A 23321-nucleotide genomic window follows, 5' to 3' on the forward strand; every position below is an offset into this window, starting at 1 on the left:
AACACATCAACAATATCCTTACTCAACCTTGGGTTCCCTATCACCAGCTTCCTTGTCCCCTTCTGCCTTCTGGCCCTTGTCACTGGACTACTGTACCTCATTAGTCCCATTTGGTTTTACGGGGCTGTCCACTCCCAGGCTGAATGGTGAACCTCGGAGCATCAGAGGTTTTTTAAGTGGTTTTTTTTAATCCACAAAGTGAAGACACAATCTACAGAATTGGAGGAAATATTTGGTTACCATATATCTGATAAGGGTTAATAGCCAGAATATATACAGAACTTCTACAACTCAACAACATAAGACAAACAAACCAATTAAAAAATGAGCAAAGGACTTGAATAGACTTTTCCCTAAAACTGATACACAAATGGCCAATAAGCACATGAAAATATGTTCCACATCATTAGTCATCAAAGAAATGCAAATCAAAAGCACAATGAGATATCACTTCATATCCACTAGGATAGCTATTATCATAAAAACAGAAATAAGAAGTGTGGTGAGGATGTGGAGAAATTAGAACACTCATGAATTGCTCGTGGGAATGTAAAATGGTGTACCCACTTTAGAAAATAGCTCAACGGTTCCTTAAAAAATTAAAGATAGAATTGCCACAGGGCTCAGCAAGTCTACTCCTAGGTAGATACCCGAAAGAATTGAAAGCAGGGTCTCAAACAGATACTTGTCACCAGTGTACATTGCAGCAGTATTCACAATAGCTGAGAGGTGGAAACAATCCAAGAGTCCACCAACAGATGAAAGGATAAACAAAATGTGGTATATACCACATACAGTGGAATATTACTCAGCCATAAAGAGAAATGAAGTTCTGACACATGCCTGGAAGAACCTTGAAAACAGTATGTTAAGAGAAATAAGACACAAAAGGACAAATATTGTATGATTCCACTTATATGAAATATCTAGAACAGGCAAGTGCATAGAAACCAAAAGTTTATTAGTAGTTACCAGGGGCTAGAGGGAGGGGAGAATGGGGAGTTATTGCTTAAGGGGTACTGAGATTCTGTTTGGGGTGATGAAAGACTTTTGGAAATGGATAGTGGTGATGGTTGCACAACATGGTGAAAGTAATTAATCTCACTGAATTGTACACTTAAAAATGGTTAAAATGGCAAAAAAAAGAAAAGTTGTTATATATATTTGACCAGGCAGAGTCTGAAGTTGAAAGAAGGGTCTGGGGTCGGCAGAGATGTCTGAGGTCATAGGAGAAGGATCTTGGAGTCCAACGACGGAACCGGGGGTCCGAGAAGTTAAGTCTAGGGTCCGAGGAGTTTGGAGTCACAGAAAGGATCTGAGGCTAGGGAAGGTTTGGGGTCATTGGAAGGGTCTGCAGTCCGAGGAGGGAGGTCTGGAATCCGAAGAGGAGTTCGGGGTCAGAGGAAGAGTCTCGGGTCCGAGGAAGAGTCTGGGATCCAAAGAGGATGTTTGGGGTCTGAGAAGGATGCTAGCTCAGACTAGGAGAAGGAAGGGTTTGGCCTCTGGGCTGCATAAGTTGCGCGAAGCCACTGTGGTTCCGCTTGGAGCACGTCCACCCGCCTCCCCGCGCGGCCCAGATCAGCCCTCCAGGCTTTTTATCCACCCTCACCGCAACCTGCGTGCCCACTGCAAGCCGACCACTCTAAGCAGGCGGGCAAGAGTCAGACCCCAACACTGCCGAGACCTGGGGTGAGACGCACACTCCCGCCGGTCCAGGAACTCAGGCCCCGCCCCCACCGCCCCCACCGCAGCCACTTCCGGCAGCGGCTGCGCTTCTTTGGGGCGCGGGCGAGGATGGCGGCGGAGAACGAGGCCAGCCAGGAGAGCGCCCTGGGCGCCTACTCGCCCGTGGACTACATGAGCATCACCAGCTTTCCGCGGCTGCCCGAAGACGAGCCAGCGCCCGCTGCCCCGCTGCGGGGCCGCAAGGACGAGGACGCCTTCCTGGGAGACCCCGAGACTGGTGAGGCCCGCTGGCCCCGTCCCTGCCCCGCCTCAGGACGTCCCCGGTCCTCCGTCATCAGCGTGGAGCATCCTTCTCCAGCCTCCATCCCCCTAGTTCATCCCCCTTCTCCTGGACCTCTCCCTTGACTGTTAAATATCTGGTGGGGTGGGGTGGTGGTGCATTTCTGCCTTGGAGGCTTAGGATGCGACAGAGGAAGACAATGCCAGGGACAGCAGTAGGAGAGATTGGGGTTACCTCTTGGGAAGAACCAACTAAAAAGGAAGGAATGTTGGAGGAGAGATGCTAAGAAGCAGCTGTTATTACACAGAAGAAGCCTTTCTCTAGCCATGGAGAAGGGGATAGGAGAAACCAAGTTAGAGACTGCCGCAGGAAGGATAGAGGCTAGGTCTTGAGAAGAACTTCTCCACAGCCAGGGTTTGTGGGGAGGGGAGAAGCTGAGAATCTCTTAGTGTCCAGGGAGCTGAAAAAGAGAATACAGTTCCCCTCTGTCTGGACGTGCTGGGTATTGGGAGACAGGGGGATGGACTGCATGACCTCTCAAAGTCCTTGGGGACTAGAAAGCTGGGTGCCATCGCTGTCTTGTGGATTACCTCACCCTTCCTGGAGCCTGGACCGGGCTGGGATGTTGGTAAGATACCCTGCCCCCCAGGAAGCAAGCTCCAGGATTTTACTATGTTCTCAGCCCTCTTCAAGGACTGCAAGTGTGGGAAGCGCTCAGGAGGAAGGAGACAGGGTTTGGGGGAAACCTAGGAGCCTAGAGCTTTTTGAGCATCCCTTCCTTAGTGCTCTTGTTCCTATCCATGTGGTCCAGCTCCATCCTCCCCTCCATTCTTCATCCTTCATCCCCTATCCTTCTTCCCCTCAACGTCACTTCCTGGCATTAGACCATCCTTCTGTCTCCCTCGCTCTTCCTCCCAGTGCCTGCACTTGAGCCCTATCCCTTACCAGCCTGGCAGATCCTGCTTCTCTATCCATCGCTCTCTGGCTTGGCCCTTCCTAAGCTCCTGGCCTGATAACCCCAGATTCTCTCCCCCTCAACAGGGGGAGCAGCAGCCCCTACTAACTTGACTATACCATACCTGGGGTGGATGGGGGTGAAGTGGTGGTGCTTATAGGCAGCAAATGTCAGTGCTGCAGATCAAAATTTCTTTTTTAGAGAGAATAGCCCTGGAGTCAGGAAGTAGCAGGGATAGGAGTCGGAAATGTGCCCTGATAGATACCAGCCTGAAACTAAGTCCTTTAGTGGGTCAGGGATCAGGATGCTTTTCTGGTCCCAACACTGCCTGACTCACTGTGTAACAATGGGCACAACTACCCTGTCCTAGGCCTTAGTTTCCTCTTCCAGCTTAAAAGGGAATGCCTGTCTCTCCTAACCTATGTTTCCCCTTGGCCCCCTATAAATATCTTAGCATTTATCACAACCCGTGATTATTTATTTGTGTGATTATGTGATGACTGTAAGCCCCATGAAGGCAGGGATCATGACTGTTTTGTTCACCACCCTTTCTCCAGCATGCAGCACAGTGCCTACCATGTGGTGGTCACTCAAGAAATAATTGTTGAATGAATAACTGAATGAGGAAGAAGATTGCAGGATGAAAGAACGGCAGGGGAAGGATTTCCCAAGCCTCAGGGAGTACCTTGAGGAATTCAGTACAGGCTCTGCCTTCATTTGTACAGAAATCCAGCAGATACCCTGGTCACGTGAACTTCTGGGAAGCTGCACCTTCTGCCAAGGTTGCTCACCAAGATTCCAAGGGACCTGCCTTATAGGGTCCAAGGACCTTGCTGTCCTATTTATGCTATCATTTCAATGCCATGTCCCCCAGCCCTACTTCCAAGTCTCCTTGGCCCAGCTGGACCAGCCTGCTAGCTAATATGGCCATTCCTGTGTTCCCAACCTGATGGTGCCACCTAATGGCATTGTCCTATCCTCTTAGCCAGGACCTTGGTTGTACCCTGCTAGCCTCCAGCCTGTCGCTCCACAGAACTAAGTGCCAGGCACCTACTATCAGGGCCTATGGAAAATAGAGTTGAATGGTTACTACTCCGAGATTGGGGAAACGCTTTCTTTCCTCTCTCTTGAGCTCCAGTCCCATGAATTACTCTTCTCCCAAGCATCTGCCTTTAAATATGCTGTAAGTGCCTAAAAAATGGTGTGAGGGTGGAGTCTAACCTCCCTCCTCTAACTTCATGAGGGGAAAGGAGAATCCAAGGCTGATTCCTGTGAGGTGGAGGTCAGACATGCTTCCTCTCTCTGACATCTTTACCAATTCTGACAACGACTGCCCCTCCCACAGCATTCTCTCCATTCTCTCGACTTCTTTGCTGGGTTCAATAATTCATTGCAGTGGCCACACAGAACTCACAGACAATACTGACGATTATGGTGTTTATTAGAGAAGTAACAGTTACAATTCAGGTTGAGGAACACTCAGGATACAGTTCTTCCATCAGGACAGCTTCTTCCCAGCTTTGCTCGCAAGCAGGCCTCTCCCTGGCCTTGGCCTCTGCCCTGCTTAGGCAAGTGTTACAAAGCTCTTTTACCTCTGCCAATAAGTGTCCAGAGTCACCACATTCTGCCAGTAAACTTTGGCCCAAAGGCACTCAGTTTCTTACTCCGTGGGCCAGGAAGCCCGCTGCGCTGTCCCCTTCCAGTCTCTCCTGCTACTGTTTCTCTGCCACCGCTTCTTGGTGTATTTGGTGTTACAGCTCTGTCTCTGTCTGTCTGACTCTCTCTCTCTTTCTCTCTTGGTCTCCTGGTTCCAGGAGTTTCTCAGCACAGGGATCCCGGGTCCAAAGGACATGCTCCGCTCTTGGCTGTCCTTCCTTGGTGGCTGTGGGATCCTGATCCTCTCTTTCCCGCCTCTGAGATGACTCATTTCAAGCCCAGCAGGATGGCAAAACTGACCAATCCCCCTGCTGGGCCACAATTACCCTATGTCCAGTCACACCCAATCAGTTGGGTGGGAGTTACAAGATCATGATGAGAAAGGCCACACAAAAGCAATCCATCGCACCACAGTGCCTCACCTTCAGTATGTCCTGTGTTGAAGTCATCATCTCTTAACCACACTCCTGCTCTTCCCCCAATGTCATTATTAATTAATGACACTGCCATTCATCCATGGTAGAAGTCCAGGAGCCATCCTTGACTTCCCCTCTTGCTCTCACTTCCAAATGGTGATCAGGTAGTCTCTGACCTCCCCTAAATGTTTTCCACATCCATCTCTCCCTAACCACACCTGTCACTACCACTGTAGACTAAGCCACCATCCTTCTCTCACTTGTATTACCTCAGAGGCTCTTAGCTACTATTCCTGCCTCCTGCCTGTTCCTATCCATCTCAATCCATCCACCACCCTGCCCTTCTGAGCATGTCATTCCTGGTTCAAAAATTTTTAATATTCTCCTCTTAAGGGAGCAAGCAAGCCAAGGATAAACTCAACCTCCCTCCAAGATCTCTCTCCTGAGCTCTGGACCTATGTAGTCAACTCTGCTCAGGGTTTTTTGTTTTGTGTTGGGTTTTTGTTTGTATTTTGTTATAAACTAAGCTAAGACTGAGCTAAGTTTAAGGAGAGAATTTTATTTGGTAGCATAACTGAAAAGTCCAAGGATGTCGGGCTTCAGGCATAGCTAGATAGAAAAAAAAAAAAATTACTGTTAAGTTGATTCCAACTCATGGAAACCCATGTGTTTCAGAGTAGAACTGTGCTCCATAAGGTTTTCAATGGCTATGATCTTTTGGAAATAGATTGCCAGGCCTTTCTTCTGAGAAGCCTCTGGGTGGATTCAAACCATCAACCTTTCGGTTAATAGCCGAGCACTTAACCACTTGCACTACTCAGGGACTCCTTAGTTGGATCCAGTTGCCTAAAAAAGAATTGCTTTTCTCATCTTTTTCTCTGCCTTCCTTTTTGTTGGCTTCATCTTCAGAAAGCCTATTATGTTGCAGGGGCAAAATGCCTCCAACAGCTACAAGCTTACATCCTACCAACTTAGCAACCTAGAAAGAAAGGGGGCCCTTCTGTTGCTCAGTAGTTCTAGCAGAAGTACATGGTTTGAGTCTCATTGACCTGGTTTTGATCACATGCTTGCTTCTGAACCAATCATTGTATAGGGGGTGCCTGTTCTGATTGACCAGACCTGGGTCATATACCTACTCTGCTCAGGGATGAAGCAGTTAGCTAAGAGGGAAAAGGGTGACCCCTAAAAGAAAATTGAGGTACTCGTATCATAAGAATGGGGAATGTTGTCTAAGCAGATGAAAATAAGATATATACTAGGCCAGGCACCTCCAGACAGCTCCTCCTGGTTTCCCACAAATTCAGAATAGCCAAAATTAAATTCATGATCTTTCTCCAAAAAGACTTGTTTCTCTTGGTCCCAAACTAACCTTTTCCCAGTGTCCTGCTGTTGCTTTTACACACTGGTATTATTGCCCCAGCTCTTGCACAGTGCACATAGTAGGTACTCCTTAAATGTTTTTATTGAATAAATGAATAATATAATGATTGACTGAATGGTTGAAATAGGGAGCCTTGAATAGATCCAGCCCTGATGGGGACATCTTACCTTCTGGCTCCTCAGCTCTAAGTGGAGAAAATGGATTTAAGGATAGGTACCAGGAAATATCAACTAGAATTAGCTTATAAGGTTGGTTTTTGAGGGTGGAAACGGCTCCTGATGCTATGTGGAGCAATGGAAAGGAGTCTTTTGAGTTACACAGAGTCTTGGTTTTGAGCCTTAGTTATTTTATGATCTTGAACAGACATTATCAGCTTTTTCAGACTCAGTTTGTTCATCTGTAAGTGGGAAGAGTAGGGCTTATCTCATAAAGTCATAGGACCACTTCAGTGAGGAAATGTATGTAAAGTGCCTGGTATATAGTCAGCATCAATAAATATAAGTTCAAGGCCCTTCCTGCATTTCTTTTGAAACCTCTAGGGGCTAAGGAGAGTTCTGTGCCACAGCAGGTATTTAACATCTGTTTATTGAATGAATTGCAATTTTATTTATAGACTCTGCTGCTGAGGTTAGAAGCAAGTATGATCAACTGAGGGAGGCTCCCAGAAGAGAAGTTTCTTTTTTAGAGATAAAAATTTAAAAGCAAATTACATGTTCATGGTTTAAAAAAAAAAAAAAAGTAACAGTAAAGAAAAGTAAAAATCCCTTTCTCCATCCCTATCTCCTCCCATTCAAGAAGGGAACTTTTTTCCTTTTTACTTAAAAATGTATATTGTTTTTTTTTAAAAATCAAATATATATGTGTGGTAAAAATTTCCAACAAAAAAAATTCTTCCACCCCATCTCATTCACACCTTCAGTATCTTTTCCCAAAAGTAACCACCATAAATAATTTCTTAAAATGTTTTGCATATATCAGCATTTTTATCTATATATGTGGTTTCTTATTTATACAGAAGAGGGGGCAGGGGTGGTATGGATCATGGAGGGCCTCGAACACAGGCCAAGATGCTTAGATTTTATCTTGTTGGCATTGATGAGCCAGGATAGTATTTAAACAGAAAAGTATAACATAGTTTTTAATATCATCACACAGACTTTTAAAGAGGTTATATACTTCTAGTGCAGAGTAGTAGGTGCTCACAAAATATTTACTGAATAAATGAAGTTTTTAAAAATTGTGAGTGCAGCAAGGTATTGAGGTCAAAGTACCAGGCTATTTCTTTGCTGTTCACAAACACCTAGGACCTTTCTGCCATTTACGGACCTGGATTCAAAGCTAATAGCACCCAGAGGAGGGAACTCTGGGATGGACATGGGTCCCAGCCCTGGCGAAGGTTGGAAAGGAATGGAAATAACTTTGAGTGAGTACTTAACAGGGTACCGAGTATACATCATCTCTTGGAATCCTTGTACCCATCCTGCCAGTTAGGGGTTAGCCCCATTATTAGGATAAGAGAAGGTGAGGCTCACAGACTTGCCTATAGTCAGTCACCCAGTAAGTGAGTGGCTTTCAGGTTTCCCCTGCTTCCACTATTATTGTCCTTCAACCCATTCTCCAGAGAGCAGCCAGAAGAATCTTTTTAATACATAAAACAGATGGCTTCATGGTCTTGCTTAAAACTTTCCAGTGGCCTCCCATCACTCATGGGGTAAAATCCAAGCTCTTCACTAGGCCCAGATAGCCCAGTGGATCTGGCCTAGACTCCACTCCTACTACTCTTTCCCCTTGCCCCTATACCCAAGTCACCCAGGCTTTGGTTATTTTCATCTAATATGCCAAGCTCATTCCCACATTAGGGCCTTTGTACCTGCTGTTCCCACTTTCTGGAACACTCTACACATACACACACACACACCCCTTGTTCTCCTTATGACTGGGTTGGTCTCATCCCTGTACTCAGCTTCAAAGTCACCTCCACACAGAGGCCTTCCCCGATTTCCCCAGTTAAGTAGCCCTCCACCATTATTCTCGATCATCTCATCGTTTTTTTTTCTTCATAGCACCTGCCACAACGTGTAATTATGTACCCCTGTGTTTACTTGTTTGTTGTCTCTTTCTTCCACCGGTCTGTGAACCCCTGAGGGCAGAAATTATCTGTACTTTCTTCTGGCACCTAGCATAGGGCCAGACACATACCAGGCCCTCCATATTTGTTGAATGAATGAGTGGATAATGGAAGCCAGAGTCTGCCCGCTCAGTTTATGTAGCTGCCTTTTTGCACAGTAGGCTAGGCCCCAGCTCAGGCAGGATCTGGTTTCCAGGGAGGGCTGAACCGCCCCCCTCCCACCCCCAGCCACTACAGGAAGTGTTCTCAGTCCTGGGTCCAGGGAAATTTGGTCTAGGTATAAGCCAGGGCTGGACTCCAGCCCAGCTGGGGGGTCCCTGCTTCTTCTCAACTGGGGAGTGCTGCCTCGCCTGCCCTGGGGTGCGTGGGGAGATGCTGAAAGGTGAGCAACACCGGTAGTGGGGTTTCGCGGGGGAGGAGGGGTGCGCGGAATAGCCCCACCTGAAGAGCAGACTGGAGCCAGTAGGGGACGCCCAGACCGCACTGCTCCCCACCCTCCACCCCCGCAGACCCAGACTCCTTCCTGAAGTCGGCGCGGCTGCAGCGACTGCCATCGTCGTCGTCAGAGATGGGCAGCCCCGACGGGTCGCCGCTGCGGGAGACACGCAAGGACCCGTTCTCGGCGGCAGCAGCTGAGTGCTCCTGCCGCCAGGATGGGCTCACTGTCATCGTTACAGCTTGCCTCACCTTCGCCACTGGTGTCACAGTGGCGCTTATCATGCAGATCTACTTCGGGGACCCCCAGGTGCGGGGGGCCGAGGGACAGAGGGAGGGAACTGCGATGAAGGGGGGACGAGGGAGCGCTTCAGAAGACTGGGAATAGGGAAGTGGACTGAGTGGTGGAAAGGGGCCAGGAAATGGAACGCGGAGAGGGTAGTGACTCCAGAGGAGGGGTCCCATAGGAAGTGATTCTGGGGTATGAGGGGTCAGAGCAAGAAAGAGACCTGATCAGCTAGGAGGGACGTAGGGGTAATGAGGGCGGGGTCTTAGGGGAGAGTCAAGGGGACAAGAGGGCAGGACTCCCACCCTCACCCTCTGTGGAGGTTCTGGAGTTAGTGGAGGTGCCTTAGGGAGGCCGGGGTTCCTACTGCCCCCACCTAGTCTCCTCTTCCCCCAGATCTTCCAGCAGGGTGCAGTGGTGACGGATGCTGCCCGCTGCACATCACTGGGCATCGAGGTGCTCAGTAAGCAGGGATCTTCCGTGGATGCGGCTGTGGCAGCTGCCATGTGTTTGGGGATCGTGGCCCCACACAGCTCTGGCCTGGGCGGGTAAGGACCATCCAGCTGTAGAGGTTGAGGCCATGCAGACCTACATTTTGCCTCCTGGTCTGTAAGCCTCACTGGGATTTTCCAGTTTGGGCAGAGGGGTAGCTAGGGCCCAATTCCTTGCACATTTTCTTTCTGCTGCCAATCTCACCCCCTTCTCCCTGGATGGAGTCAGAGGAGCTAAGCTACTGGATGGAAGATCTGGAGGTGCTTTACTAGGGAAGGAAATTTGTAAACTATAAAGTGAGGTGCACAGGGAGGGTGTACCATCCTCAATTAAGACAGTGGTTCTTAAAGTTTTAGGGTCACAAAAGACTGTATATCTGATGAAAGCTATGGACCCTCTGTTCTTCAAAAATACACATACAGCTTTCTGTATACAGTACCAGACCTCAGGCTAAGAACGCTTAAAACTGAGGTTGCAGACTGGTCACTCATGGGCCACACCTAGCACACAGACTTTTTTCGTTTGCACGCTTATAAATTGTTGTTTTTTTAATTCATTGCTATTGTTAAAAAGTGAGAGTTTTCACACAAAAAATCCAAATTTCCAACATCTCTTGGACATTCAGGAGATCTGGTAACACTGGACCCACATTCCCACATGGTTTCAATTAGCTGGAGCTGAGTAGAAGTTGCTTCCCCTAATTGGGGAAGTGCTGTCCATTTTGCCATGTTCCGACCACTCCCGATTGTGTATCTGTTCTGCTTTTCTGTTACTTAGCTGCAGGCATTTGAGTTTGCAGCCCCTATCTTGGATGAAAACAAGTCACAGAAAAGGGACAAGTTGACAGAGTTCACATCTTGGCTCCTACAAAACCAGCCCTCCAGGCCCTACCAAGAAACTCCTCTTTGGTTTTGCCCAGTCTGTCCTTACATAATCCAGTTCTGGGGGAGGAAGAGGAGGAGGCACACCCAGGAGGCAGGTGCAGGAAGCTGGCAGGGGCCCAGCTTTGGGTGAGGGTGGGGGGCAGAACATCCTGCTCTCCCAGTCTCTGGGTTTTCCCTAATCAGGGATTAAAGTTTCCAATGACAGACTGGAAGAGGCCCACGGACCCTGGGTCTCCAACCCCCTCAGCTTCACTCCCCACCCTAGTAGGGTGGCTGAGTCTCTGAATCCCTGCTGGGGAGGGGCACAGACACCTGACTCTGGATGACAGACTGAGCCTACAACCCTTGCCATTGGGGGTTGGAAGGTTAATTGCTCAGAAAGTTGGCATTTTATCACCCTTCCCTTTCTGTGTCTCTCCTAGAGGGGGCGTGATGCTGGTACATGACATCCGGCGAAATAAGAGCCGACTGATTGATTTCCGGGAGTCCGCACCAGGGGCCCTTAGGGAGGAGGCCCTGCAGAGATCCTGGGAGACCAAGGTGGGGGACCTGGTGGGAAGAGGGCGTCTAGGAGGGTCTCCCTTCACTGCCCTTCTGCTAACTCAAGCATTTATTTTCTGGGTGTTTACTATATTGTTGTTGTGTGCCCTGGAGTCAATTCTGACTCATAGAGACCTTATAGGACAGGGTAGAACTGCCCCATAGACTGTAATCTTTACGGAAGCAGACTGCCACATCTTTCTTCTGTGGAGTGGCTAGTGGGTTCGAACTGTCAACCTTCTGGATAGCAGCCAAGTGCTTAACCACTGAGCCACCATAGGGGTGGGAAAAAGAGTTGAGCAGGACACCCTTAGGCTTTGAAGGAGACCAAAACCAAACCCATTGCCATCAAGTCTATTCTGACTCATAGTGACCCTATAGGACAGAGTAGAACTGCCCCATGGGGTTTCAAAGGAGCGGCTGGTGGATTCGAACTACCAACCTTTTTGGTTAGCAGCCGAGCTCTTAACCATTGCGCCAGCAGGGATCCATAAAGGAGACAGGCAGCCCCAAAATAATGAACTAAGAAATATGGGTGGCTGATTATAGGCAATATAGCAATGCCTTACATCTCTGGCAGCCTTGCCTATCTGGCACATAGGAAGGAAGAAAAAAGGCCACTGGGTTGCCCAAGGAGATGTCACAGAGTTGCTGCACTGAAGTTCACATATCTCACTCTAGGCCTGTTCACTCTAACTTTCCTAGCTCACAACATATCAGAAGATTAGAAAGCAACTGCTAAAACCAAATCCACTATCAGCTGAGAGCAAAGGAGGAAAGAGAAAACTTGGAAAAATAGATACAAGAACTTAAAAAGGGAATATTTCGTGCAGTGGCGAAAGCCAAACACACACCTGAGTTTTATCAGCTCAGAGTAATGGTGGAATGATGAAAGGTTAAATGAAGGTCCCTTGTCCATCATTTAAAAAGGCAGGGGTAGGTATAAGCCAGTGTTTCCATCTAAACTGGTTATGTCTTTGCTTCATTTATGAATCTCTCAACTATGCTAGATAAAGGCCATTATGTGTTTGTTGATCAGAAGTCAGGGGGATGGGATGGGTGGAATACTATGGGGGTGGAGGGGACTATGACCTACCCCCACCCTTGGGATGACTGCTGGGGAGAGCTTGTCCCTCCCCTGGGATATTTGGCGTCTGACTCTCCCCTGTGCCAGCCGCCATCCCTGGCTTGGGGCTCTGCGGAGTTCAGCCCAGCACCCCCCTTCCAGTGACCTGGTCTCCTCTCTCCCTCGCCTGCCGGTCTTGCCCAGCCTGGGCTCTTGGTGGGGGTCCCCGGAATGGTGAAGGGGCTGTACGAAGCTCACCAGCTCTATGGCAGGTAAAGACTCTTCCCCCAGTGACCAGGGGTCCTGCCTGCACCCCTCCTTGGGTGGTCTTCTCCCACCTTCCTGGATTTTTCCCTTCCCAACCTCCCTGCTCTCCAAATACCCCTTCCCTTGTCAGGACTCTCCTTCCCTGGAACCCCCCTCCCCCCAAAACCCTTCTTCCTGTCCCAGGACCCCCTCCACCCCCTGCTCTCCGGCCCCCCCCCAGGCTGCCATGGTCCCAAGTCCTGGCTTTCGCTGCAGCTGTGGCCCAAGATGGCTTCAACGTGACCCATGATCTAGGTCAGTGGGGCCTGGGGGTGGGGGGAGAGGCAGGTGGTTGATGGGAAGGGAGGGGATCAACTGAGATTTGGGGCTCAAGCTAGAGCGGACTTCTATTCCAGTTTGCTCCTCAGACCCCCTCCCCATCCCATCCCAACCCAATGTCATCTGGAGGCAGCCTCCAGTGAGGGTATGGGAGCGGTCCCTATATACCCCATAACAGGCTCCTAAGGGCTGGTATGATCAGGGCCGGCCACTCAGCCCTCACCCATCCCACTTATTACGCGTCTTAGTCATCCAGTCCAGTACCCGTGCCCCCAACCCAGCCTCCCGTCCCTGCCCCCAGCCCGAGCCCTGGCGGAGCAGCCACCTCCCAACGCGTCCGAGCGTTTCCGCGAGACGTTCCTGCCATTGGGCCACCCGCCGCTACCTGGCTCGCTGCAGCGTCGTCCGGACCTGGCGGCTCTACTGAGTGCGCTCGGCACCGCCGGCCCCGCCTACTTCTACGCTGGCGACAACCTCACGCTGGAGATGGTGGCCGAGGTGAGCACGCGGGGGGACGGGGGGCGCTGCCAGAGGGCGCGGACGCGCGGAGGAATCACCGGCACTAAAGGACCCTCTTGCAGGAATGGCCTCTAGCCTACTTCCTTCCATGTCTGTCTCTTCTCTGCATACATATGGAGCCCAGGTGGTGCAGTGGTTAAGCCCTGGGCTGCTAACCCGAAAGGCAGTTCAAACCCACCAGCTGCTGTTTGGGAGAAAAGACCTGGCTATCTGCTCCTATAAAGATTTCGGCCTCGGAAACCCTGTGGGGCAGTTGTACTCTGTCACATTGAGTCGTTATGACTTAGAATCAACTCTGTGGCAACAGATTATTTATATACCCATTGGTGTCGAGTGGATTCCCACTCATAGCGACCCTATAAGACAGAGTAGAACTGCCCCATAGAGTTTGCAAGGAGCGGCTTGTGGATTCGAAGTGCTGACCTTTTGGTTAGCAGCCTGTTAACCACCGCACCATCAGAGCCCCAGATTTTTTTTGTGTGTGTGTGTGTGGCGAAGTGGTTTAGAGCTCAGGCTGCTAACCAAAAGATTGGCAGTTCGAATCCACCAATCGCTCCTTGGAAACCCTGTGGGACAGTTCTACTCTGTCCTATAGGGTTGCTATCAGTGGGAATTGACTCCACGGCAACAGGTTTTATATATATGAGTGTGTGTGTGTGTGTGTGTGTGTGTGTGTGTGTGTGTGTGTGTTTTGGAAACCCTGGTGGCTTAGTGTTAAGTGCTAGGGCCAAAAAAAAAGTCGGCAGTTCGAATCTACCAGGTGCTTCTTGGAAACTCCATGGGGCAGTTCTACTCAGTCCTATAAAGTCCTGTGCGTCAGAATCGACTGGATAGCAATGGGTTTGGTTTATATATATACATATATGTATTTGAAAAGTTTTATTTTACTTTTAAATTTTGCTTTATTTTTGAATTGCTAATTAATTTGCATGGTTAGAATTCAAAAGGTACAGAAGGGAATTCAGTGAAAATTTCTCCTCACCCCTGTGCTCAGCCACCAGTACCCCTCCCTGGAGTCAATCATTGATAATAGTCTCTTGATATCCTTCCAGAAATGCTGCTTACAAAGACACGTAGATACGTGTTATATGTTGTTGTTGTTAGTTACCATCCAGTCGGCTCCAACTCATGGTAACCCTATGTATAATGGAACAAAACATTGTCCAGTCCTGCACCATCTTCATAATTACTGTTATGCTTGAGCCCATTGTTGCGACCACTGTGTATTTTGAGTGCCTTCCAACCTAGAGAGCTCATTTTCCAGCCCTATATCAGACAATATTCTCTTGTGATCCATAGGGTTCTCATTGGCTAATTTTGAAAAGTAGATCGCCAGGCCTTTCTTCCTACTCTTAGTCCAGAAGCTCTGCTGAAATCTATCCACCATGGGTGACGCTGCTGGTATTTGAATATCAGTGGCATAGCTTCCAGCATCATAGCAACATGCAAGGTACCACAGTACAACAAACTGACAGGTGGTATATAATGTACCCCTTTTTTTTTTTATACAAATGATAGATACACAGTTCTGAACCCAACTTTTTCATTTAACAGTATATCCTGGAAATCATTTTAAATCAGTATGCAAAGAGCTTTCTCATTCCCTTTTACCTGTATTGCATTCTCAGTTACGTATCACCTCTGTTTTAGAGGGGAAAAAACTGAAAACTGAACATATTCAGAGGGATTCAGTAATTTGCTCAGGACATGCTGCTCGTGAATAGTGAGACTGAGATTTAATTAATGTCCTTATGGTTTCAAATTTTGACACGCTGACCCCCTTCAGTTTTCCAGAATGCTATTTGTGGTCCTTAGAGGGGTACTTTTGGCCTCTACAGGGCTGGTGCCAACCTGTGCAGGGGCCTGTCCTGTCCCTGTCAGGCATGGTGGAGACCCAGCATCAGCCTCAGCTTCTCAGTCTGCCCTTGGGTTTTCTCCAGACTGAAGCAAATTCCTCCTTCATTGGTGATGGGCAGGACTAAGCTGATTGTCACAAGGGGTTACCAGCCAACCCCAAAGAGTCTCAGTAGAGCAGTAATGGGTTCTGAGAACTGTGGTCAATAGTTCAAAACTCCTAACAGAAAATTACGCTCAGCATAAGTATGCACAGACCAACTCAGTGGTTCTCTCATCTGTGCAATGGGGATGTTACTTACCTCTGCCTTACAGCTGTAGGAATGAAAGAGGTCCATCATTCATTCAACATTCACAGAGCACGTGCTCTGTATGAGTCCAGTGCTGGGCACTGGAGGTTTGGACGTGGTGATAAAAGCCCAGCTCAAACAGACTTAATTGAAAAGTCCAGGAGAGTACTGGCTTTAGATTCTGATGGGTCCAGAGGCTTAATCCACATTGTGAGGACCTGGTCTGTCTACCTCTCTCCCTGTCTCTCACAACTCTACCTTCCTCTGTTTGATTTCACTCTCTGTTAGATCCTTTCCACAGAGTGGTCCCCACCAGCCAGTCTTAGGCCATCCTTCTAGCATACCATCCAGGGAAAAATCATTTCTCATTCCCAGTAGTTCTAGCAAAAGCCTCAAGGTTGTGTCTCATTGTCCTGTCATAGGTCTCAAGACCATTCCCAAACCAGTCATTGTAGCCATGGAAAAGGATTGCTCTGACTGGCCAGAGCTGGGTCATGTGCTGTCTCCTAGAGTTGGGGTTGGGGGAGAAGGAGATTCTAAATGCCGAACAACAAAACCACCACAGCTTTAAAAAAAAAAAAAAAGACCCAAAGTTGAGTTTATTAACTTGCCAGGCAAAGGAACACACACCAGCCAAGAAATTCATCATGTAGGTAAGGGTAGAAAAGTCAGAGGTTTTAAGTATTAAAAAAGTACTATAATGAGAAGATTCATAATGGTTATGCTAATTTAAGACTGAAAATTAGCATTCTGGATAAGATGGAGTAAGTCCATTGGTTTGTATAAGATCAGTTCAAGAGTGCTTGGTTATATCCAGTAAGGGTCTGGCCTACCAGGGTGATTCAAAGTTTATAGTTTTGTAATGGGTTTACCTAGGTTTAGTGAAATACATAATTCAGTTTTGATATCTCCTAAAGGCCATGATAGGGGTTAGAGAAGGCATAAAAGTTGTGACTAGCTCATCTGTCTGTGATTCCAGTATATATCACAGGCCAAGCCCACATGCTTACTCACACATGTTGGGGATCATTCTCTCCCCTCCAGGCTCAGCACGCAGGGGGCGTCATAACTGAGGAGGACTTCAGCAACTACAGCGCCCTTGTGGAGAAGCCCGTGTGTGGCACGTACAAAGGTGACCTCTCCCCCAGCTCCCAGGTTCCCCACTCAGGAGAAGTCCTCCAGTTCATGGTCATATCATTTTGGCCCGGAGACTCTTCCCTGCTTCACAGCAGAGAAACTGAGACAGTGAGCTGCCTGGGGCAGCCAACTGTTAGCAAGCCAGAGCTAGCCCACCTTCTGAAGTGGTCATGGGGTCAGTTGTCCCAAGTATTTAGGATGCAGAGGGTCAGGTCACGGGGTCAGGTTGGGGTTCTGGCCATAGGTTTTCTTGATTTGGGCCCTGTGTTGCCCCAGCCCCTTCCTCAGCCCTACTCATTGCCGTGTACCTCTAAGAAGAATTTATAAGAAACATAGTTCAGGTAAGCTTCAAAGTAGGATGAACTCTTCAAGACAATCATAGACTAGTTCCATCACTGGACTGAAAGGAAATGGAGGCCTAGAGAGGGAAGGGAACTTAATCCCCAAACTCAACAAAACCAAAGTGGAAACCAGAAGAGCCAAGCTTTATGACACGGATGAAATCCATGTTTGCTGAACCTGAGGTTCCTGGGCCACTTAGAAGCAAGCAGGTGGGGGTCCTTTCTCTCATGGGACCTTTACTCTCAGAGCAGGCCTAGCTCCTTTTCCCTCTACAAAGGCTAAATCTTCTCAAGCCCCAGGAGAGGCTGCCTCTGAGTTGAGGTTTCCAGCCTTCAATCTCCAGCCTGGAGGCAGTACATGGAGCAGAGGAAAGAACACAGCTTTGGAATCAGGCTGACCTGGATTCACATCCCGGCTATGCCACTCACCTTGAACAAGTCACTTACCACTATGATCCTTGGTTCCTTCCTTAAAATGGAGATAATAACAGTGCCTACCTTTCAGGGTATCCATGAAGATTTGATGAGATGATGTAGAAGGTTATCCTGAGCAGAGATGGCACTGAATGTGTGTTTGATTTTTCTATTTCTCCTCCCTGGCCTGGGCTCTCTTGGCAATTCCAGTACCTTGGGTGCTCTGGGTTCCCCTAGTCTACTGCCACTCAGTTGTGTAACCTTGAACCAGTTACCTCTCTGAACCTCAGTTTTCTCACCTTTGAAATGGGGATAATAGTACACATTGTGAGGATTAAATGGGTGGGACCATTGGGAGCCCTGGATTGTATCCTGGCCTGTGGGAGGAACTGTCACGAGGCACATAGTAGACACCTGTTCCTGCTCTGCCAATGACTTGCAGTGTGATCTTGGGCAAGTCACAGTCCCTCTTAGGCATTAGTTTCCTCCTAATGCAGAAGAAAATGAAGACCTGTATTCTGGGTTTTAGTCCTGGCCGTGCTCTTGACTCCCCATGTGAACTTGAATGGATCCCTTTGCCTCTCAAGGGTTCAGTTTCCTCATATGATGAGGGAGTTCAGAGCAGTGTATTCAGTCTGTGTGATGGTGGGATGTGGACATGGTTCTGTCCCTTTGCCTTGACCCCTCCTCTGCCATCCTGTTATTTCCTATCCTCCCAGGCCACCTGGTTCTCAGTCCTCCACCCCCGCACACAGGCCCTGCCCTCATCAGTGCTCTCAATATTCTGGAGGGCTTCAACCTCACCGGCATGGTATCCCGGGAACAGGCTCTTCACTGGGTGGCAGAGGTAAGGCCAACCCCTCTACCCTTCCCTGGGTTTGGGGACACTGGGAATGGGGGGGATGGGGTACCTCCATGGGGCAGGACTAAATCACCTCCAAGTTTTCTCACACACAAGGAACCACTAGGTGTGGATGCTGGTAGGGGCCTGGCAGTCTCTTCCACACCCCTGCTCTGTTTTCAGACCCTGAAGATTGCGTTAGCCCTGGCCAGCAGACTGGGAGATCCTGCCTACGATTCTACCATCACTGAGAGCATGGATGACATGCTCAGGTGGGTCCTAAGCAGGATGTTGGGGGCTGCAGAGGTGGTGGTGGGTGTTGGGAAAGGATCAGGTCAAAAGCAGCTGGTGTAGCAATAAGGCGTGAAGTCCCAGTCAATTTCAACTTAACCCCACTCACAGTGTGCCTCTCGTTGCACCTCAGTGTCCTATCTGTACGAGTTAGTCTATTTCACATGGTTCTCAAATTTTTTTGACCATAACAAGGCACCTACATGGGCTCACCTGTACCCCTTTTTGAGTGGAAAAAGAAAGCCAAATAGCAATAAAAAATAATCTCCAAGCAAATACTGGAGGTGGGGGGACTTTCATTATAACATATATCTACTTTAGCAGCATAGCATAATAGTTAAGACTGTGGCCTCCAGTCCATACTACCTCGATTCAAATCCTAACTTCACTATTCACTAGATGTGCCATCTTGGGCAAGTCATCTAAACTTTCTAAGTCTCAGTTTCTGCGAAGGGTCCTGATAATGATGGTACCAACCTCATGAGGTTGCTGTGAGGACTAAATGAAATCACACGTGTAAAGCACTTAGCACATTGTTTAGCGCATAATAAGTGTTCAACAAATGTTAGTTATTATTAACTGGCAGTAGGGGTAAGGATGGTTAGTATTTAACTGCTGCTGCGCCTGACTTAAAGACTAGCTAAGGGAAAATCTGAAGCCAAAGATATAATAGTTAATGTAAATTTGTATTGTTACTCAAACAACCCTTCATGAATTAAATTGGAAATGATGAGACTAAATGAACAACTTATAATTGAAAAACAAAAAAAGAGCAGCAGCCAAAACTGATAACCAGCTCAGGGCCATAAGGTTGAAGCCTAACAACCAAGCGCCTCCCTCCTAACCCACCTGAAACAAAGCCCTCTGCACCTGCTCTGTGTGGCCATCAGCCTTCTTGACTGAAAACTGAAGGAATGTCTTAAGTGATCTGTGGTAACATGTCATTCTTTAATCAACTCGAATAACCCAGTTAGCAGTACTAGGTAAGAAGCCTTCAGTTGAACTTAAAGAAAAAAAAAGCCTGGAGAATTGCATGTTGTTTTCCACCACTGAGTCATGGAATGTAATTAGTATATCACTGGTCTGTATTAGAAGTATTTCCAGACCGAATTCTGGGCTCCATGGAGGACCATAATCAGGACCAAGGAGGTGGGAGGAAGCCCATACAAATGGTGCAACGGGACTTTTTTCCTCAACTCCCCTATCACTCCCCCAGACCCTGGGAGCTGAGGGAGGAAGCAGGAAAGAGTCTATGATGCCACTCTGCCATTTATCTGTTGTCTCAGTCATCTAGTGCTGCTGTAACAGAAATACCACAAGTGGATGGCTTTAACAAAGAGAAGTTTATTGTTTCACAGTCCAGTAGGCTACAAGTCCAAATTCAGGGCATTAGCTCCAGGGGAATGCTTTCTCTGTCGGCTCTGGAGGAAGGTCTGTTTCATCAGTCTTCCCTTGGTCTGGGAGCTTGTCTGCACAGGAACCTCAGATCCAAAGGACACACTCTGCTCCCGGCACTGCTTTCTTGGTGGTACGAGGTTCCCATGTGCCTCTGCTCAATTCTCTCTTTTATATCTCAAAAGAGATTGCATTAAGACACTATCTTGTAAACCTCATCAGTATAACCTCATAACAGCGATAGAATTTACAACACATAAGGAGATCTCATATAACCTCATCATACTGATAGAGTTTACAACACATAAGGAAATCACATCAGATTACACAATCATACAGCACTGGGAATCATGACCCAGCCAAGGTGACAGATATTTCTGGGGGATACAACTCAATCCATGACATCTGTCAACAAATATTTTTTGAGTGCTTATTATGAGCTGGGCTCTGTGCTTGAAATTAAAAGTCTATGTAATAGTGACTACAGGCCCATGAATTAAAAACCAAGACCAATACAAATTTAGCTCTAAAACACACACCACCAAAACCAAAACCAAACCCACTGCCGTCGAGTCGATTCTGACTCATAGTGACCCTATAGGGAATAGTACTGCCCCATAGGATTTCCAAGACTGTAAATCTTTATGGAAGCAGACTGCCACATCTTTCTCTGGCTGGTGTGTTCAAACTGCTGACCTTTTGGTTAGCAGCCGAGCGCTTTAACCACTGTGGAACCAGGGCCCCCTAAAAACACACATACCTATATTAAATTCAGTCAACCAACTCATCAAAAAAATATTTATTGAGGGCTTACTGTGTGTCAAGTCCTCCTGTGTCTTCAAAAAAGAATTCTAATAGTGAGTAAAGATCCTCAAATATAAAATCCTCCCCTGACTAAATTCTTAGTAACATTTTAGTTCTAGACCACAAACATGAGATTAATTTGTTCATTCAAAACAATCTGTTTCTGAGCACCCACTGTGCACCAGGTACTTTCATAGAAATGTTAACTGAGTATAGCCAAGTTAAATAAATAAAAAGTTGACTCTAGAGGAGAATCTTAATGACACATAAGTAAATTTATTCAGTTCAACAACTATTTTCTGGGTGTTTCTTATGTGTTAGGTATATGTAGGATGCTGCCTTCATAGACATAATAGTCCAGTGGGGGAGACAGATGTTAATCAAATAATCCACAGACAAATCACAAGTGTGGTAGGTGGGCGTAGCCTGTTGTGTGTTCATCCTCTCACCCCTTGTATTTTCAGCAAGGTGGAGGCCGCCTACCTCCGGGGCCACATCAATGATTCCCAGGCAGCTCCTGCCCCGCTCCTTCCTGTCTATGAGCTGGATGGGGCTACCACGGCCGCCCAGGTGCTGATCATGGGCCCTGACGACTTCATTGTGGCCATGGTCAGGTATGCAGGCTCAGACTCAGAACCAGATACAAGGTGTCATCTGGAAAGGAGGGAAGTAGGGGCTGGGCTGGAGGTGAGGGCGGGCTCAGGGCTCACCTGGCCTCATTTTGGTCCCCAGCTCCCTGAACCGGCCCTTTGGCAGTGGCCTCATCACTCCCTCGGGGGTTCTGCTCAACAGCCAGATGCTGGACTTCTCTTGGCCCAACAGGACTGCTAACCACTCTGCACCCAGCCTGGTAGGGCCTGTCTCCCTCCTCCCCTGGACCTTGAGGCCAGGCAGGAGGTGTGGCCGGTGTGGCAGCCCCTTCCTCCCTAATTCCTCCAGGAAAGGCTACTTTAAAGAAAAGGAGACCAAACAAAGTGTCCACTCCTTCCTCGGCACCACTAAATCTGGGGCTAGGAGCCTGATGGGTCCAAAGAATTCAACCCAGTCTGTCACTGTCTTGTTGTGTGACCCATGGAAGGTGCTTTGGGCACTTTTTAGCACTTTTCACTTTTTGGTCTCTACAGTGTGATGCTGAGCTGATGGGGCTAATGAATTATTGTCTAGTTGGAAACTAGCACCCTTGCACCCTGCAAGCTGGGACCCTGGGAGGATAAAGACAGAAATTACCAGGGTGGGGATAATTCTATTTTTCCCTTAAAACCACCCACCCATTACCATCTTTCTTGGCCTGGTCCCCTCCTCCCCTGCTCATGGCAGCCCCATGGCAGCCCCATAGCTCAGTGGGTTTATGTTTTGCTCCCTCTTATCCAGCCCAGTCATCCGAGGACCCTGCCCATTTCACATTCAGAAACTGTGGCCTGGGAAGGGACCAGTCTCCCATGAAAACTGGGCCTGGGGAAAATGCAGGAGAGGGTGGGAAGTTGGAAGGGTGGTGATGTGGCCCTTTCCCTGTCTTACCCTTCCCCACATCGCCCTTGTGGTCTTTGTCCTCTGACAACAGGAGAATTCAGTGCAGCCAGGGAAGCGGCCACTCTCTTTCCTGCTACCCACTGTGGTCCGACCAGCAGAGGGGCTCTGTGGGACCTACCTCGCCCTGGGGGCCAATGGGGCTGCCCGGGGCCTCAGCGGCCTGACCCAGGTGAGGTTTCCTCCATGGTGGGCCTTTTGTAGCCAGAAGCCAGGCTGAGGCCTGGGCTGCAGATGCCCCTCAAGTCTCTGGTTCATTCCCATCCCTTTACTCATGCAGCAAACATAGGTGAGGCTGCTTTGTGCCAGGCCCATCCTGAGTTCTGGGGACATGGGCTTCTCTGAGTCTTAGTAAAAATGAAGCCCTAAAGCTCCTTGTCTTTCTAGGTTACAGGGGAAATCACAGGGTCAGTAGAACTGAAAGGTAGTATTGCATCTGTACTGCCTGGTTCAAGTCCCATCATCCCTCTGCCCTGCATCAGAATAGACAACCAGTCCTCTTTAGAGTCTGATTTTGGAGATTTTGGAAGGAAGAGTCTTCTTCTCTTCTCACACCTCATTACAGTTCCACGAATGTCTTGAGCACCTGATATATGTGCCAGGCACATATATTGACAGGTGGTGGCTTAATTAGCCTGAGCTTTGAAATAGAAACTCCCGGATTCCAGCTGAAGCACTGCCAATTTACAGCTTTGTGATGTTCAGGAATTCACTTAACCTCTCTGAACCTCAATTTCCTCATCTGTAAAATGGAGATAATAACAATAGTTAACACTTATGAGTTCTTACTAAGTGCCAGGCACTGTGCTAAACTCCTCATGTGTGTTAACCCTTTTAATCTCCCCAACTCAGGGAAGAATCCTTATTCCTGTTTTATAGATGAGGAAACTGAAGCCCAGAGAGGTTAAGAAGTTAGGTTAGATGGTCTTGAGGAACATCTAGCTCAATTGGCATAACATAATTTATAAAGAAAATGTTCTACATTCTACTTTGGTGAGTAGTGTCTGGGATCTTAAAAGCCTCTGAGCAGCCATGTAAGATACTCCACTGGTCTCACCCCATCTGGAGCAAGGGAGAATGAAGAAAACCAAAGACACAAGGGAAAGATTAGTCCAAAG

At 48.1% G+C, this 23321-nt stretch overlaps 1 protein-coding gene across 2 annotated transcripts in view; it reads left to right on the forward strand.

Moving 5' to 3' along the window:
• Positions 1 to 1761: 1761 nt before the first annotated feature.
• Positions 1762 to 23321, forward strand: part of GGT7 (gamma-glutamyltransferase 7) — a 26886-nt gene continuing 5326 nt past the window's right edge. Inside the window, exons 1-13 of one of the 2 annotated variants that reach the window (XM_004370415.2) lie at positions 1762 to 1963; positions 9012 to 9247; positions 9620 to 9771; positions 11022 to 11139; positions 12410 to 12477; positions 12693 to 12766; positions 13092 to 13288; positions 16498 to 16585; positions 18065 to 18192; positions 18370 to 18458; positions 21141 to 21290; positions 21409 to 21526; positions 22238 to 22375. In XM_004370415.2, coding sequence (XP_004370472.1) covers positions 1795 to 1963; positions 9012 to 9247; positions 9620 to 9771; positions 11022 to 11139; positions 12410 to 12477; positions 12693 to 12766; positions 13092 to 13288; positions 16498 to 16585; positions 18065 to 18192; positions 18370 to 18458; positions 21141 to 21290; positions 21409 to 21526; positions 22238 to 22375 — 1725 coding nt within the window. In that variant the 5' untranslated portion in view covers positions 1762 to 1794. The remainder of the gene's footprint in view (positions 1964 to 9011; positions 9248 to 9619; positions 9772 to 11021; positions 11140 to 12409; positions 12478 to 12692; positions 12767 to 13091; positions 13289 to 16497; positions 16586 to 18064; positions 18193 to 18369; positions 18459 to 21140; positions 21291 to 21408; positions 21527 to 22237; positions 22376 to 23321) is intronic. The other variant, XM_023725149.1, reaches the window with a different exon arrangement.

Source organism: Trichechus manatus, unplaced genomic scaffold (assembly GCF_000243295.1).
Source record: "Trichechus manatus latirostris isolate Lorelei unplaced genomic scaffold, TriManLat1.0 scaffold00008, whole genome shotgun sequence".
Taxonomy (NCBI): Eukaryota; Metazoa; Chordata; class Mammalia; order Sirenia; family Trichechidae; genus Trichechus; species Trichechus manatus.